General features: G+C 41.2%; 2 protein-coding genes across 3 annotated transcripts in view; both read left to right on the plus strand.

The window, feature by feature from the left end:
• Positions 1-5,740: 5,740 nt before the first annotated feature.
• The window catches only part of LOC133376808 (olfactory receptor 9G19-like), a 35,025-nt gene continuing 23,733 nt past the window's right edge, over positions 5,741-17,032 (plus strand). The window contains exon 1 of the mRNA XM_061609600.1: positions 5,741-5,825. The gene's annotated coding sequence lies outside the window, so the exon portion shown is untranslated. The remainder of the gene's footprint in view (positions 5,826-17,032) is intronic.
• Positions 5,745-11,949, plus strand: LOC133376810 (olfactory receptor 5AR1-like). Of its 2 annotated transcripts, none has more exons than XM_061609601.1 (2): positions 5,745-5,825; positions 9,251-11,949. In XM_061609601.1, the coding sequence occupies exon 2, from the start codon at positions 9,478-9,480 to the stop codon at positions 10,417-10,419; it is 942 nt and encodes a 313-aa protein (XP_061465585.1). In that variant the 5' UTR covers positions 5,745-5,825; positions 9,251-9,477; the 3' UTR covers positions 10,420-11,949. The 2 variants fall into 2 exon arrangements, with proteins under 2 accessions (XP_061465585.1, XP_061465586.1); XM_061609602.1 differs by lacking the exon at positions 5,745-5,825 and adding an exon at positions 5,903-5,971.

The following is a 17,032-nucleotide window of genomic DNA, read 5'->3' on the forward strand; positions in this document are numbered from 1 at the left end:
TCTCCACATCACTAGGCTCTTCTCTTCCTACAATGGCCTTCTGGTGACTGGCCTGGCCTGAGAGCACTTCAACCTTCTTGCCATTGGCAAGTTGGCTAGATTAAATGTTCCCTACCCAGGCTCCATCTTTTAGCTAAGATTTCCATCTTAATTTCCAATTAGAGATATGTTTTTGTTTGAATTGTATGCTTCAAGCAACTGTGGTTGATGCATAATGTATCTTGGTTAATGACATCACTCGGGCCTGCCCCTGTGACATCACTCAAGCCTGCCCCTATAATATCACTAGGGCCTACCCCATGACATCACTAGGGCCTGTCCCTGGAATCTCAGGGTTTGAGATACGTCTGACATGACAACCCCAATTGAGGCCTAGAACTTCTAACAGCAGTCAGCTATCTTATTTTTTAAAACTCAGCCAGGTGTTCTTCTTCCCATACTGCCTCTGGAAGGCAGTTAGCCCTTCCTACAATTATTAGCTGTTCACTCTCCCAATACTATTGCCAACTCTTTGCCAGACTAATGAATAACATGGAGCTAACAAGTATAAACCACTGGTGGTCAGCGGTGTGGTCGTCCAGGGTCTTGGGGAGGTCTTAGACCCCTTACATTTTGAGAGCAGGGTCCCAGCAGGGTCGCTATATCTCTAGCATCCTATGAGCCAATCAGTATGAAAGGCAAATGTGTTAGCCACTGAGAAGAGTTCTAGCATGCTTCCTTGTCCTTTCCTGCTGATTGGAGCCAATCAGAGTGAAAGGGGATGAGTCAGCCATTGGGAAGACTCTTCTCAGTAGCTAACACTCTCCCTTTTCATACATTGGCTTCTAATCTGTTGTTGTGGGAGAAGTTAACAAGGATCTCATTCTCAACCCAGCAAGAAAAAAGGGTGTGTATGGCTATGACTATTATGAAGGGACCCTGCACTTCCAAATTTGTCACTACACTACTGCTGATGCTATAGTGAAACTACGCACTTTCATTGTACAGTTTCCACACTGATTCAGGAAGCCTATGAGATGTCAAAGTACAGACAATGTCATGCAGACAAGAATATGATGTACTGACACTATTCAATTTGAATAGTATAGTTGAGGTTGACAAATACAGTAAACATATTAGCTACAGCTACGGCCTTAGATCATTAGTAGGAATGAATGGTCTTAAGTTAGTTAACAGCCTTGGCTCTAATTAGCAAGTTCATCAATCGTTCATGGCCAGCCCTGTGAGCCTTTATTAAAACAATCATATGACTGCATTTATACCCAAGAGAAGACAAGCAAATGAATAAATAATTGTGTACAGAGAACATTATTAGAAGAAAATAAGTATTGGCATTCTTTGTTTATAAAGTCCTATTATTTTTAATTGCAACATACAGAACTCTGCAACACACTTTATAATTATTCCCTGTGCACTGTGTTTATGACATAACAAAACAACCCTTAGAGTATTTTTCACTCTGTGGATATGATGTAAGATGCATCTTTAAAATGTACATGTGGAGTTGGACTGAGTAAAAACACAACAGAATGTTCAAAATATAAATACAAGATGATTTCTGCAAGTATCCAAACACTAAAAGCTAAATGAGCCAGCAATAATAAAACACCCACCCAACACAGAATATAAAATCCAGTTTCTCAATTCATCTATTTCACAGAGCAGTGTAGCAAAAAATTATATGTATATATATATATCCTGTATATGTCATCAGAAACAAATAACTCTTCAGAGAATTGGTGAATGCAGCAAGCCTTCATGCAGCGAGTATGTCTGCCCCTGTCAGCAGCACTTAAATCTGCAGGGTTAAGGGAGGGAAAACTCACAATGAGTTGGATCCTAAAAAATGTTCATGGAAGCAAGTTGGCAGAAGAGAACTTTTCCAGCCCTAAAAGCCTCTCCTGAGAGTTGGGAGAGCTTCCAGAATAGACTTAACTTTGGCATGAGAGCCACTGGGAGAGGGGGGAATCATCCAAAATTGTTGTATTCATGGAAGATGCCCCTGCCTGATTCCCTTTCCCCCAATAGCCCCACCACCACCACCACCACTTATCCCATTCAGGAGGGTGCTTTGACCCTCATGAATGGTTCTTAGGATCCAGCCCATCATATGTGTTTATATATTTATTCATGTATTATTTCATATATTTATATGGTGAGTGAACATGCCAGTGGTGTTCTCAGGGAAGCCTAACATTTGCCATAATGTGTGGTTCGACCCTTAGATTCATTCCTGAACTGACCTTTAACATTGCAGAGATTGGTACCCCAGCCACTATGTCTTACTGTGTTAAGTGGCACTCACTCCCCAAAAGTGCATGTACAACTGCCTTCTCCCATAACAACGTTAACATACGTCACTGTGCCTCTGTTTACAATGCCATCTGGTTATGGAGCACTCTTCCCAAAGAAGTCTGCCTAATGCTAATTTTATCATCTTTTAGGCATCAGGTTAAGACACTCAGGAATTTTAATGAGTTGACATTTTAAGCACTGGTAATGACAGTTTTATACTTTGCTGCTTCTATCTGGTTGAGTGTTCAATTGTGTTAATGTTTTGTTTAATTATTTTCTTATTAAATCTCCTGATGACCTCTCCCAAGGGCTTCATATAGTTGTTAAACAGCTTGGGGAACAAGATGGTACCCTGCAGCACCCCACAGCATAACTGCCAGGGGGCCAAAAGACAATTACCCAATGCTATTCTCTGAAAACTCCCCCTGTTCTTCTGCCAATAAAGGTCATCCATCAGGGCAACCAAGGCTGATTCAGTCCCATAACCAGGCCTGAACCCAGACTGGGATGGGTCAAGATAATCTGTTTAATCCAAGAGTACTTGCAGTTGCTGCGCCACAACGCTCTCAATCACCTTCCCTAAGAAGGGGGTATTTGCAACAGGGCGATAGTTGTCACAAGCCAATGGGTCCAGGGTGGGCTTTTTCAGGAGTGGTTGGATCACCACCTCTTTCAGAGTGACTGGAACCACTCCCTCCCGCAATGACATGTTGATCACACCTTGGATCCACTTGGTCAAACTCCCTCAGCAAGCTTTATTAAGCCAAGAAGGGCAAGAGTTAAGAGGACACGTTGCTGGCTGCATCATCGCAAGCACCTTGTCTACATCATCAGGCCACATGAACTGAAATCGTTCCCAGAAAGTTGCAGCAGACGTTGCACTGGACACCTCATTGGGGACTACAGGAGATGTGGATGGAGCATCAAGATTGCTACAGAGGTGAGCAACTTCACCCTCAAAGTGCCTTGCAAACAATTCACAGTGGGCCTCAGAAGAGTCTACAACTCCATTTCCTGGAGTTGATGTCAACAGACCCCTGACAATACAGAAAAGCTCCACTGGACACTATTTGAGGATGCGATGGTGGCAGAGAGGTGGGCCTTCTTCACCACCATCACCACCACACAGTAGGCACGGTTGTAATGTTTTACGTGTGCCCGATCAGCCTCACAGCATGTCTTTCGCCACTTGGGCTTTAGTCATTGTCCAGCCTGTATCATTGCCCTTAGCTCACTAGTATACAAAAGTGCAAACCTGGCTCCACAATGCTGGACAGGGCGCTTGGGGCCAACCGTGTCCTTCCCCCACACGTCTTACTGTTCCACAGTGTGACAAGGGCTTCAACAGGGTCACCTGCTCTATCTACTGGGAACTCCCCCAGGCATTCAGGAATCCTATGGATTCCATTAGTCTCTGGGGGAGGACCATCTTAATTTGTCCACCACCCCTGCAGGATCAGAGCCACAAGTCTAAACTTCACCAGGAAGTGGTCTGACCATGACAATGAGGTGACATCCACCCAGCCATCTCCAGACCACCCCTTCCTCCATCTGGAGCAAAAAACAAGTCAAGGGTGTACCCTACCCTATGCGTCAGGCTGGTGACAACTTGAGACAGCCCCATGGTCATCATGGAGGCCATGAACTCCTGAGCTGGAACACTAGAGGCAGCTTCAGCACAAACATTGAAATCACCCAGGACTATTGTTCTGGGCTCCTCCAGTACCACAGCTGAGACAGCCTCCACCATTTCAGTCAGAGAAGCTGCCGGGCAGCAGGGTGGATGGTACACCAGCAGCAACCCTAGTTGACTGTCTCCTCGGCCCAACACCAGGTGCAGGCCCTCACAGCCAGTTCCAAGACAGAGTGGTTTCCTGGTGACAGAGATGGAAGTTCTGTAGACCCCCCCCCCGTGCCTGCAGCCTGTGCTGGTGTTGCACCGAATATCCAAGTGGACAAAGTTGGGTCAGATCAACTCCTCCCAGCTCACCCACCCAGGTCTCGGTAATGCACACCAAATCAGCATCTTCATCCAACATGAACGCCTGCTTTGTAAAATGTTTCTGTGCCAAGGGATTGTGGGATAACACATCTTGCCTGAATTATTATTTATTTATTTATTTTATTTAATGGATTTATATTCCGCTCTAGTTCAAAAAATTTAGAATTCAGAGCGGAGAACAGTAAGGCATAGTCCAATACAAAATACTAGATAACGCAATTAAAAAATATGAAAGTATATCTACTAAAACAATTTTCTACAACATTTTCAATCAGACGTTAAAAGCTTGGTAAAATAAAAATGTTTTTATCCGGCGCCGGAAATCGATGATAGAAGTGGAAAGTCATATCTCGGGCGGAAGCTGGTTCCATAAGGAGGGAGCGGCAACCGAGAAAGTCTTATTTCTGATAGCCGTGTGTCGGATGGTAAATGTTGATGGGACAATCAGAGTAGATTCGGTGGTCGATCTGATAGGATGGGAAGACTGGAATTTAGAGAGACGATTAGTCAGATATATCGGTGCTAATCCGTGTCGGGCTTTAAATGTTAGAACCAGAATCTTGAACTGGTGCCGGAATTCGATGGGGAGCCAATGTAGATGATAAAGAAGGGGCGTGGTGTGGACCCACGGACTAGTTCTAGTGATCATTCTTGCTGCTGCTCTTTGAACTAATTTAAGTGGTCGGAGCGATTTTGCAGGTAGTCCGATGTATAGGGAATTACAATAGTCTAATCGCGAGGTCACTAGTGCTTGAGTAACTTTTCTTAAATCAGACATTCCCAGGAACGGTCGAAGTTGACGAACGAGTTTTAATTTAGCAAAAGCCGTTCTAGAAACAGCCGTAATCTGGGGTTCTAAGGTCAGAGCTGAATCCAAAATTATGCCCAAGCTACGGACTTGAGTCTTTAGGGGAAGGAGAACTCCATCTAGTGAAGGTAAATTGCCTAATTCTTGTGGAGGACTTTTTCCGATGAGAATGACCTCTGTTTTTTCTGGATTGAACTTTAGTTTGTTCCTGTTCATCCAGTTTTGTACTGCCACAAGACATTGATTAAGGGGATAGACAGCATCTTTTGCATTTGGTGGAAAAGAGCAATAGAGCTGAGTATCATCCGCATATTGGTGATAATGAATTCCAAATTTCTGAATAATCTTACCTAAAGGTCTCAGATAAATGTTAAACAACATTGGGGACAGGACAGAGCCTTGTGGGACACCAAACCGTAGAGGCCAGGGTGTAGAATGATAATCCCCTAGGGCAACTCTCTGAGTCCTGCCCTCTAAGAAGGAGCGGAGCCACTGTAAGACTATACTTCTAAATCCTATTGGAATTAGGACCTCTGAGAGGCCATGAGACCATCAGTTCTCACAGCTGAACTCAGTTAATTAAGCAGTAAGCAAGAACACCAATTTTTATTATTTTTAATGGTCCTCTGTGAGCAATGAAGTCCTTGCATCAGATTGCTGGGGATCCAAGCTGAATAAATATCACCTCTTAGGCATGCCAAGCAAGCACACAAGAGACAGGTGAGAATACTGAAGGATGAACTGAGCATCTGATAGATCCAGAGCAAGCAGTGAAGATTGCTGCTACAACAATCAGATGGGTAACAGCTCTAAAGGGCTGGAGTTTGTGATGAGTCAGAGCATGTGTGAACAGAAATTCTGTTGAGGTACTTGTGATGGCTTGGTAGAGAATCAAATAAAAAATAAATTTCAGGATAAGGTTTTCACAAGGCTTGTGTTTCCACCAGAGCCTGAAAGTAATTCTTTACAAGTAATGACTTACTTGTAATTCATTACTTTTTTGAGGAATGAGTGGGTAATTCCTTTACATTTTGATTGTAATAGAACTAGGAGTAATTTTACTACTTTTGTGGAGTAATTGTAATGTTTCCAGCATTACGTTTGGGCATTACTTGGGGGGCGAAAGCAGGGGAACTCTTCTACTCCTCTGATTTGTGGATGAAAATCATGTGCCCCAAACTGGGCTTCTGTGCAGCATCGCTCTTCCCTCATGCTCTGTGGGTGGGTAGGAGGCAACGAGGGAGGAGGTGGAGAGTGAGACGGGGTGGAGTGGAGAAAATAATTGTTTTAAAAAATGGATGGTGGTGGTGAAGAATGGAGTGGAGGGGAAAAGGAACCGGAGGGAAGAACATGGATAAAGGAGGAGAAGGAGGCAGCAGCAGAATGGAGATAAAGAACTGTGGAGGTGAAAGATGACAATGTGTGTGTGAATACTGTGTTAGTACTTGGCACACAAAGTGGCCTCCACTACACTCTCTGGCTACTGTGCTGCATTTGCAATATTTTAACTTTTTTGTATCTTGGGAAAATGTTTGCTTGGGTGAGTGTCCCTTTGTTGGTGGCAGGACAGGGTCCGGGAGATGGTGAAGTGAGAGAGTTTATGTTTGCTGGCTGAGTAGGGGCACATGGTGGCACTTGGTTTGATGTGCAAAGATTTGAGTAGTGGCCTCTGCCTCCCTCCCCATCTCCCTTACCAGCAGAGAGACCACCATTGCTATCTTATGGATAAAAAGAATTATTCTACTACCTCTGTATGTGTGTGTTTATTTTTAATGTTGTTTTAGGCTACATAGTTGTGTAGCAGCCAAGGCCAGCACCTTGTAGGCATTTTTTTAAAAAAAGTAACGAAAATTTAATTGTATTGATTACTTTTGAGAAAAAGTAATCAGTTACTTTCAGAGCAGTTGTAATTGTAAGAGTAATTACTACTTTTGGGGACATGTAATTATAACTGTAATTTATTACTTTTTAAAAGTAATCTTCCAAGCTCTGGTTTCCACTGACTCAAGGTGATTTTGAATGTTCAGCAACTTAATGTGGGAGGTAGGGAGCAGGTAGCCTGCCATTTCTGAGCACCCAAAGTAATGTATACTTTGAAATTGTAGCTTTATTAGAATGGCCTTGTAGTGATCAGTGAACTACAACTCAGGACCTCTGTGTTAGCAGGAACATTATGCCTCTTTCTTAGCTGAAATCACTCAGGCAAAAGTCATCTAAGGGCAGGGATGGGCAACCCTTTTTCTCTCAAGGGCAGTAGTGGTCAATGGGGCAGTGAAGCCAAGGTGATGTTGCACACATGGCTTCCAAACAGCAAGTGTTGTTGTCACCAGTGGTGTAGTTTCAGAGGGTCTTAGACCCCTTACCTTTTGGGAAGCAGGGTCCCAATGTTTTCAGCATCCCACAAGCCAATTAGCAGGAAAGGGGAGTGTGTTAACCACTGAGAAGAGTCCTTTCCTTGTCCTTTCCTGCCAATTGAAGCCAATCAGAGTGAAAAGGGATTAGTCAACCACCAAGTAGACTCTTTTCAGTAGCTAACACTCCCAGCTTTCATGCTGATTGGCTCCTAGGCATGTCTGTTGTGGGAGAAGGCATTAACAAGGATGTTATTCTCAACTCAGCAGCAAAATAAGAAGCTGAACTGGGGCCACAATGTGTTGCACAGAATATTGCTTTCTTAAAAAAAATTAAGAGGCTACAAGGGAACTTGAAAAGAAGAGCGAAACTATTCATAGAGCTGAAGGATGGGCATACTGGGAAGAAACTGAAAGAAAGAAATGCATAGAATCAGACCTGCAGCTGGGAGAAGGTGGCATGCCTTTATCAATACATCTGATCCTAGGGATAGAAAAATCTATAAATTTTGGTTCTCTCAGTTTTTCATTTTTCCAATGTTAAATCCAGTTCCCCATATTTCTGTATCAATTTGCACTTTAAAAAAAATGAAAATTTTGTCAGCATTTTAGTGTGAATTTCTCCTAATAAAGTTCTGACTACAGCACACATATTTGCAAGCAGTTTCTCCTAATATGATTCACTGTATGCTGTATTCACTAAGTTTATTTGTATGCACACTTTTCTCCAATATATGCATTCTTATAAACACTGTTTGATTGGAGAACTACATCACAAAATTCAGATAAGCTTGAATTTCAAAAGATGGCTGTGTTTCAATTCTCATATTGTTTTGGAACATACAAATTTGATAGATTTGGCTTTTGGCTTTAAATGAGAACTGAATCAAATTTCTTCCCAATTGCTGTCTGATCCTCAGTCACTGCAAGCTAATGCTTATTGCACAGGTCTGTCCTATGTAATAACTGAGACATAGTTTGAAAGACTGGAATGAAATACCAACCCATCTCAATGAAGGAACTAAAGCTGTTTCCAATAAATCAAGTAACAGCAATCTTGATCATTAAACCGATCTAAGTAGTGCAAAAGTAGCCAATATGGTGCTCTCCAGATCTTGGGCTAGAACTCCCTTCATTCCTTACAATTTGCCATGCTGGCTGGGGCTGATGGTAGAATCATAGAGTTGGAAGGGGCCTAAAAGGCCATCTAGTTCAATCCCCTGCTTGATGCAAGAATTCAGATTAAAACGTTGCTGACAAATGGCTGTCCACCTGTATCCTGAATGCTTCCAGTGTTGGAGACCCCACCACCTCCCTAGGTAATTGGTCCCATTGTTGTACTGCTCTAATAGTAGTTGGAGTCCAACAACATTTGGAGGGCATCACATTGTCTACTCCTGATACAGTGGGTCGAAGGGAATGCTCCCTGCAGGAACTTGTCCAGAAACGTGTCCACACAGGACTTCAGAAGCATGCTGGTTTCTGTCTCCCTTACCAATATGTAGTATCTAGCTGTTTCCAGAATACAATATGACAATCACTTTGTGTAAATTATACAGAAGAATTATTCACTCTCTTGGGATTCATTAAGAAGTGGAACAAAGATGCTGAGTAAAGAATGCTCTATACAGCATACTGTATCTGGGGCTTTACTTCGAGTCGAGGAAAAAGCAATGAATAAAAACTTTTAATAGTTGTATTATATATATATATATATATATATATATATATATATATATATATTGTGTGTGTGTGTGGTCCCATTTAATACAAGAACTACTTTCTTTTCTTTAGGAAAAGGCACAGAATGTGATCGTTTATGTTCCCTTCTGATAATAACTTCAGTAGAGGGGACTTGAAGCGATAAGCAGGCCCAGCTGCAGAAGGAGTGCCATGGTCTCTGTCCAGCAGTGCAGACTATCTCTACCCCCATTTTAATGTTCTAGGCTACAGAGCATTTTTTTCTGAGCTACGTAGTGTCTCCAAGCCCCAATCCCAAGACCTCTGACTCTCTTTCAGCCATGATGGCTGAGGGCAATCACACACAAGTGACAGAGTTTGTTTTCTTGGGCTTCACAAATAATCCACACCTAGAAATTGCCCTCTTTGTGGTGTTTTTTTTCATCTACCTGGCAGATGTGGTGGGAAATGTGGGCATGATCCTCCTGATCATCATAGATGTACAGCTCCACACACCCATGTATTTCTTCCTTTGCCACCTCTCCTTAGTGGACCTGGGCTACTCCACTGCCATTGCCCCACGCATGCTGGCTGACTTCTTATGCCAGAGCAAGGTTATCTCCTTTTCCAGCTGTGCCACACAGTTTGCATTTTTTGTGTGCTTTGTGGATGCTGAATGCTATGCCTTGGCCGCCATGGCATATGACCGCTATGTGGCTATCTGCCGTCCTCTCCATTATACCACGGTCATGTCAAAACAGGTCTGTTTGGTATTGGTGATTGGTTCCTATGTAGCAGGTCTGATAAGCTTAGTGTCCCATACCAGCCTGACTTTCAGCTTAGATTTCTGTGGCTCCAACATCATCAATCATTTCTTCTGTGAGATCCCCCCGCTCCTAGCACTGTCTTGCTCCAACACCTACATGAGTGAGATCCTCCTCTTCAGCCTCTGTGGATTCATCGAGTTCGGCACCATCCTTATCATCCTTGTCTCCTACCTCTTCATCTTCACTGCCATCTTGAGGATCCGCTCTGCTGAGGGCAGACGTAAAGCCTTCTCCACTTGTGCTTCCCATCTCACTGGGGTCACCCTCTTTTATGGGACAGTTATGTTTATGTATCTGAGGCCGACATCCAGTTACTCGTTAGACCAGGACAAATGGGCCTCTGTGTTCTACACAGTTGTGATCCCTATGCTGAATCCTCTCATCTACAGCCTGAGGAACAAAGATGTGAAGGAAGCTTTTAGAAGAGTCATCAGCAAGAAAGCTTTATCCCAGTAACGTCCTCTTTAATTATGAGATGCTGAATTCAAAAATCATGGGAAGGGGTACTTTGTATGTCTTATAATGCAACATAATATTGTGCAGGAATCTACAGATGTCTGTGCAGCTTTACTCAATATAAAGGTTAACATGTTAAAGAAAGAAGGATAGTAGTTATTCCATAACAATAAGAGAAGGAGGAAGATTCACTTTCATGAAAGATGTGATATTCGTTTCCATGTACGAGAATCTGTGAGTATAATGCATGTTTTATAAAAATTAAAATCTTTCTCTTTTTTCAAAACAAACAAGAGTTAATTATAACATTTGATTTGGAAATATTTTTATTTTTGAAAAATACTATTAGACTTTTTCCCTGCTTTAGTTTTGATTGTAGAGGAGTGGGGGGGGCATTCCTAAAGCAAAAGTTTTAGGAGAGTATTTTTCTGCAACCAGAGCGTTGGATTAGAGCAAATTAGTGAAATCAATGGGACAGAAGTTAGTCATGACTAAACTTTCACGTTGATTCCAAGAGTCCAAAGAATTGAAATCATTAGCTTTCATGTATCAAAATATATTAGGAAAGAGTGTCAGGACTGGAAAATAAGATTTATATTAAGGACTATATGGAACGCAATCAAAATTATTTTAAGAGGTGAATTGATTTATAGCTCAATTTGTTGCTACTTGGAAGTAAGTCCCATTGAGTTCAGTGAGACTTACTCTCAGGTAAGTGTTTATAGGATAATTTGAGTTTCATTTATTACATTACACTGACTGCAAGTTGCTAGTTTGTTTTTTCAAATGCCTTATGGAAGATCCATGTAGGTGATGCTTAATTATTGAAAGTGCTGGGAGATGGGGATCAAAGGGCAAAGTAAAGCTGTATAAGGATACTATAAACACCACTCATAGTGAAATGTTCTATACCCTCATAAAGATGAAGCATAACAAGAGTCATTGCTTCCCAGAAGATAATTTCTACATAGATATCATTTGAGTTGTAGGGAGAGTTTGTATATAGTACACTTGAAAATGTGGCAATACACATGTAGGCCATTTAGAGTCATTTATGTACATGAGTGCATTTGTCATGCATTATGATGTGCATACAACTTGCATGTGTGTGTTTTTCTGACATGGGAGTACTAGCTGTTTAGGAAATTGTCTTCTGTAGAATGGCCAATAAATCATAGCCAAATTCTATCTGGATCTCAGATCCATTATTGCAAGGCATACTGCTGGCCCCATCCCTTGGACATTCCCATGTGGGTGTGAACATCTGCACTGATGAATGCACTAGGGGAGCATCTCCTTGTACACATCCTTTGTCAGGACAGATATATAAACCAATCTGGGGGCATTCATGGACTGGAGAAAACAGCACACCTCATGCTGGCCGACAGCATGGCAATGTTAATTGTGTACAGAGGGGTTACTGATACAAACATAACCCTGTGAAAATGTATTTTTGTGAATCCTGGATTTTTGTGAAGACTCCGTATATTCATTCCTACTGTCTCTCAAATCTTCAACCTAGCATCTTCTCTTTGTACACCTTTTTCCAAAATAAAAAGACATATAAAATAAAATCAGTAAAAATAAACATATATAAGATTTCTACATAATACCATTATTAAAAGATAAGAACCAATAATATGTTATTTTCTGTCATATGCAATAAGAACCTAAAGCAAAAATCAGAAGCTAAGATGCTTAATGGTGTGTTTATTCCCCAGAGTAGAAGAAGCTGGGGGCTGGGACCTTATCTTCATGATCAAGATAGTCAAGTCCGCAGCTATGGTCTGTTCCTGTAATAACACCTTCACTACCTCCTCCTGGGGTCAAGGGCAAATGGTGGTCTTTCATTCTCAAGGCAAATACATAAGCCCACAGTTCTAATTTGAGGGCACACTGAAAGAGTATTAGGCCCAAGCTGCTTATATACACTGAGTCAAAGGAAATACTGAAGGAAAATGAGTATCCCAGAATTTGTATTTCCCTAGGATGTCAAATGACTCAGGGCTATTCTTGCACTAGCATGTGTGAATTCAGATTTTCTTGATGTGATGGAAACTTGTAGTCAGCATGTTCATTTTGGGCCCCTTCAATCATCCTTTTTTATCATGCGTTCATGATTATTTGTGTTCATGGTGCTACCAGGGCAGTCATATGCAATCCCACTTTCAATACTGTTTGCGCCTGCAAACCTTTTGGGACAGTCACCCTGCTTCATTTCCTATCCATGCATATCCTGTAACTTCCTGTTGAAATCTGGTAACTTTTTGGGCCCCACCAGAATGGTGTCTGTCTTATTGTGTGTGTATTCTACAACATGTTATTGACATGATAACAGTGGTGAATTCATTCTGCTTTAGTTTGTACTGCAGTGCTTCCCCAATGCTACCACATGATTGTGGAATGGTCCCACGCTATGGTCTGAAATCACATAAGGCCAGCTCCCTGCTGAAGCTAAGTAGGGTCAGGTCTGGTCAGTGCCTGGATGGGAGACCGCCTGGGAACCATATGTAAGCTGCCTTGGGTTTCAACCATTAAAAGAAAGGTGGGGGTATAAATGTAATAAATAAATAAATAAATGCTGTCTGGAAGGATTATGACACAACAGAAGCAGAACAAAAATAAACAAGAACATTTGTAGTATAAAATGTTACAGGATTTCAGCAAGAAGTTATGGGATATGCACTGACTAGAAATGAAGCAGTGCGACCAATATCATTGAAAGAGGGATTGCATGTGACCACCCTGATAACATCATGAGCATAAATCATCATGCATGTGCAATAAAAAGGATGTCTGGAGGGGCCTATTATACCACAAATGTTCTGTTGTATGTTTGTCCCACTTTTGTTGTGCTGTGGCCCCTCTGGACAGCAATAATGAGGGATCATTGGGGAAGAATAAAAAAAACTAATAACGCAGAATAAATCCGCCACTAATGCACTATTATTGTGTCAAGGGTCCCATTCACATGATAAATTTATGTCACTATTATTCCACTTTAAACAGTCATGGCTTCCCCCAAATAATCCTTGGAAGTATCATTTGTGAAGGATGCTGAGAGCTCTTAATAGACCCATGTTTCCCTCACAGAGCTACAGCTCTCAGAGTTCTCTGGAAACAGAAACTGACTTAGGGTTGCCAGGTCTCTGGTTTTCAACCAGAAACTCTGGTTTTTGGAGGTCCTCTCTGGATCTCCGGGTGAGTCATCCCAATTGCCAGACTCTTAGCATACATTTTAAAAAAATTAAGTTTCTAGGTGGTGATCTGGTTCAACAGATATACACCAAAATAACAGCCATCATCCCCCGCAACTTCTGTTAGTATCAGTTGCTATAATCCATGCCCTTTCAGGTTTTTAGCCAATACGTGAAGTCAGGGTTGTGGTTGACAAGGGATTAGTTGACCTCCAGGTATTAACTAAACCCCATTGCAAGGCCAGAAAATTGTTGTATTTTCCTGCTTGTCTGCACATCAGGAATTTATTATAGCTTTCAGCAGCATAAAAAGTACTTTCTCTGTGCAGGAGATCTGAATACATCGGGACTTGCTTCTGAGTAAACATGCATAGGATTGCACTAGAATAGAAGATCACAGCAGGATCTTGGTAGTCATGCACAGTAAACAATTTCAGTTATGATTATAATAACAGTGTACATGCAGCGTTTTTAAATACTTGCAAAAACAGCATATATATTTTATTTCAAATACTTTTTTTAATTATGAGTCAAACAAGTTTAAATTTATCTGGGCTGTTGAAGAGGGCAGTTTATTTCTCATATTCATAACCTGTTTTGAAAACATTCCCAATATGAAGCTTTAATCCTATACTCAATTTTCTGCGACTAAAGCTGCAATGTTAATTCCACATACATGGGAGTAAACCCCATTGAATTCAGTAGGACTTACTTTTGAGTAGACATGATTGGATTGTGCTGCAAATTAATGGGAGTTTTGAGTGAACATAGCAAAGAATTGTGTTTGTGTTATAAATATTTCCCTTCCACTTTAATCCTATTTTTAAAGCAATTAGGCAGGGCTTACTTCGGTATCACTGCTTTTATTATGTTGGAAACTAATACTGATTTTATCTTATTAAAATGTTCTGCAATGGCCAACTAGTTTTAGCAATAAACTATTACATGGGGTGTATGAATTTTTACATCTCCACTATGTGTGTGTATATGGAGTCTTTCCAACAGCCCTGCAAGCTAGGGTTGCTGACTGGAAACCAAGGCAGCTCATAGTAAGAAATAAATCCATTTAAAATTCTATAACCATAAAACAAGTATAAAGAGTTGCATACAGCTTAAAATGGCATGATCCAGAATTTTGGGTTGAGTGAGTGAAGTTCCTTAACACTTGAAGTTGCAGTTCTGTGCATGCTTCCCTGTTTGAGTAAGCCCCATTGAATACATTGGGACCTGCTCCTGAGTAAATAAACATAGGATTGCACTATAAATATCTTTACAGGTTGTGTAAATAATAAACATCTTTGACAGTCATGCTAAATAAATATATCTTCATATTATGCCCCTATAAGTTTCTGATTTCACGCTATGGTTGTACATTATTTCCTCTACATTTTAAGTGTGCCCTTCTTCCTTGGGGTGGTCATGATCCTCCTCTGTTGTTTTCACCCTGAGGTGCAGATTAGGCTGAAAGATGGTGCGTAGCCATGGTCACCCAGTAAACTTTGTAGCTTATTTCCATTTTAAAATTTAATTAAAATGATTTATATGTAGGCAAAGTTTATGACACAATGCAGATCCACACAATACATTTAAAGCACATCCAACTTGCATTTAAAATGCATGACGTCTCCCCAACAAATCCTGAGAAGTGTAGTTTCCCCCTCACAGTTATAGTTCCCACCACCTTTAACAAACTACAGTTCCCATGATTCTGTGGTGGGATTCATGTCCTTCAAATGTATGTTGAATGTGCTTTAAATGAATGGTGTGGGTCTGCCCTAGGTATGATGTGCATTCATTAGTGAAATGAAAAGAATAATTTAAAAAGATAATTTTAAACAGAGGAAGGGCTTTAGCTCAGTGGCAGGGCACGTGCTTTGCATGCAAAGGTCCAAGTTCAATCTCTGGGAAATACTATTGCCTGAAATCCTGGAGAGCCAATGTCAATCTATGTTATCAGTACTGAGTTAGATAGTACCAAATGACCTGAGTCAGTCAAAGGCAGATTTCTCTGTTCCTAAAAGAGAAAAGAGACCCAAGGGCCACAGTGACTCTGAAATTTGTTTATGTATTTTATTTACAAAATTTATATACAGCTTTATTGTAAAAAAAACCTCAAAGAGATTTACAGAAGGAATTAAAACAATAAAAGTATTGGCAAAAACAGTTAAAGACAGGTATTTAAAAACATTCAAAATAATAAAACCAACAATGAGTTAAAAAACAGATAAAAATTATAATAGCGTTTACATGGCTAAATGTTTTTAGCAGGTGTCAAAAAAAAATGCAATGAAGGTGCCCACCCAAAAAGTACTATGTGGCACCCGTAACATGGAAAGCACACATTGAACTTAGCCTGGTAGCAAATAAACAACCAGTGCAGATTTCAAAGCAAAAGTACTATGTGCTGATAGGGTCTCACTCACATTATCAATCATGTTGCAGCATTCTGCACGAACTGCAGTCATCTGGTCAGGTTGTGCTGCATGGGCATTTCTGTAACCTTGGCTGACTGCCTGCCAGGTTTTTTTTAGTTTTTGTTTAGGAATCCTGACTGATTGTGGGATGCTGAGTTTTGTGCCTTACTCATAAGAATCTTATTGTGGTTGATATGATATTGCATTTAGGAAATCATCACTGTCTTTTGTTCTTGTTTTTCTATTTGCATTTCAGTTACCTCTGACCTCACTCCCTTACATCCAAAGAAGCAACACCAGTGGTTCCATGCACTCAGCTCAACCCCCTTAAACTCACTGATTATGCACCTGGTTGGTTGCATGATGGTTTGTTTCTTGGCCAATAGTGGTAAAAGAGAATTTACATCTGGGAAGTGTGGCTTCTTGTTGTTCCCAAGCTACTGCCTGTGAAGGTAGATTTAACCATACATGCTTTCCCTCTGTCAATTATTATTCACAGGAATTGTGTGGGCTGTCAAAGTGAGTTTATAGCAGCCCACATGGTAAGCAGGAAAGGCAAACCGCTTTCTGCAGTGAAGGCTAAAGTCTGTAAAGAAGTTTAGAGCAGCCATGTTAAAAGGCAGGGACAGGGCATTCCAGGCAAGGGTTTGCCAACCCTGCTTTGATATGGACATCTTTGTAGAAGATCCCTAGGTCATGCCTTACCAACAGCACAATCCTAACCATATCTACTCAGACATAAATTCTGTTGAGTTCTATGGGGCTTAGTCCCTTAGTAAGTGTGTTTAGAATTGCAGCCTTTGGGGGCATCCATCTTTACTCCTGAGTGTTCCCATCTAACATCTCCACAACACTAGGCTCCCTTCTTTCTACAATGGCCTTCTGGTGACTGGCCTGGCCTGAGAGCACTTCAGCCCTTCTTGCGAGAAGCAAGTTTTTTTGTGAGAATTTTTTTTGCTTAAGTGGTATGCTCCAAGCAACTAGTGCTATGCTCCAAGCAAC

The sequence above is a fragment of the Rhineura floridana genome, chromosome 2, assembly GCF_030035675.1.
Source record: "Rhineura floridana isolate rRhiFlo1 chromosome 2, rRhiFlo1.hap2, whole genome shotgun sequence".
Lineage (NCBI taxonomy): Eukaryota > Metazoa > Chordata > Lepidosauria > Squamata > Rhineuridae > Rhineura > Rhineura floridana.

Coding starts and splice junctions, on each gene's coding strand:
- LOC133376810 (XM_061609601.1), top strand. CDS start 9,478: ATGATGGCTGAGGGCAATCACACACAAGTGACAGAGTTTGTTTTCTTG.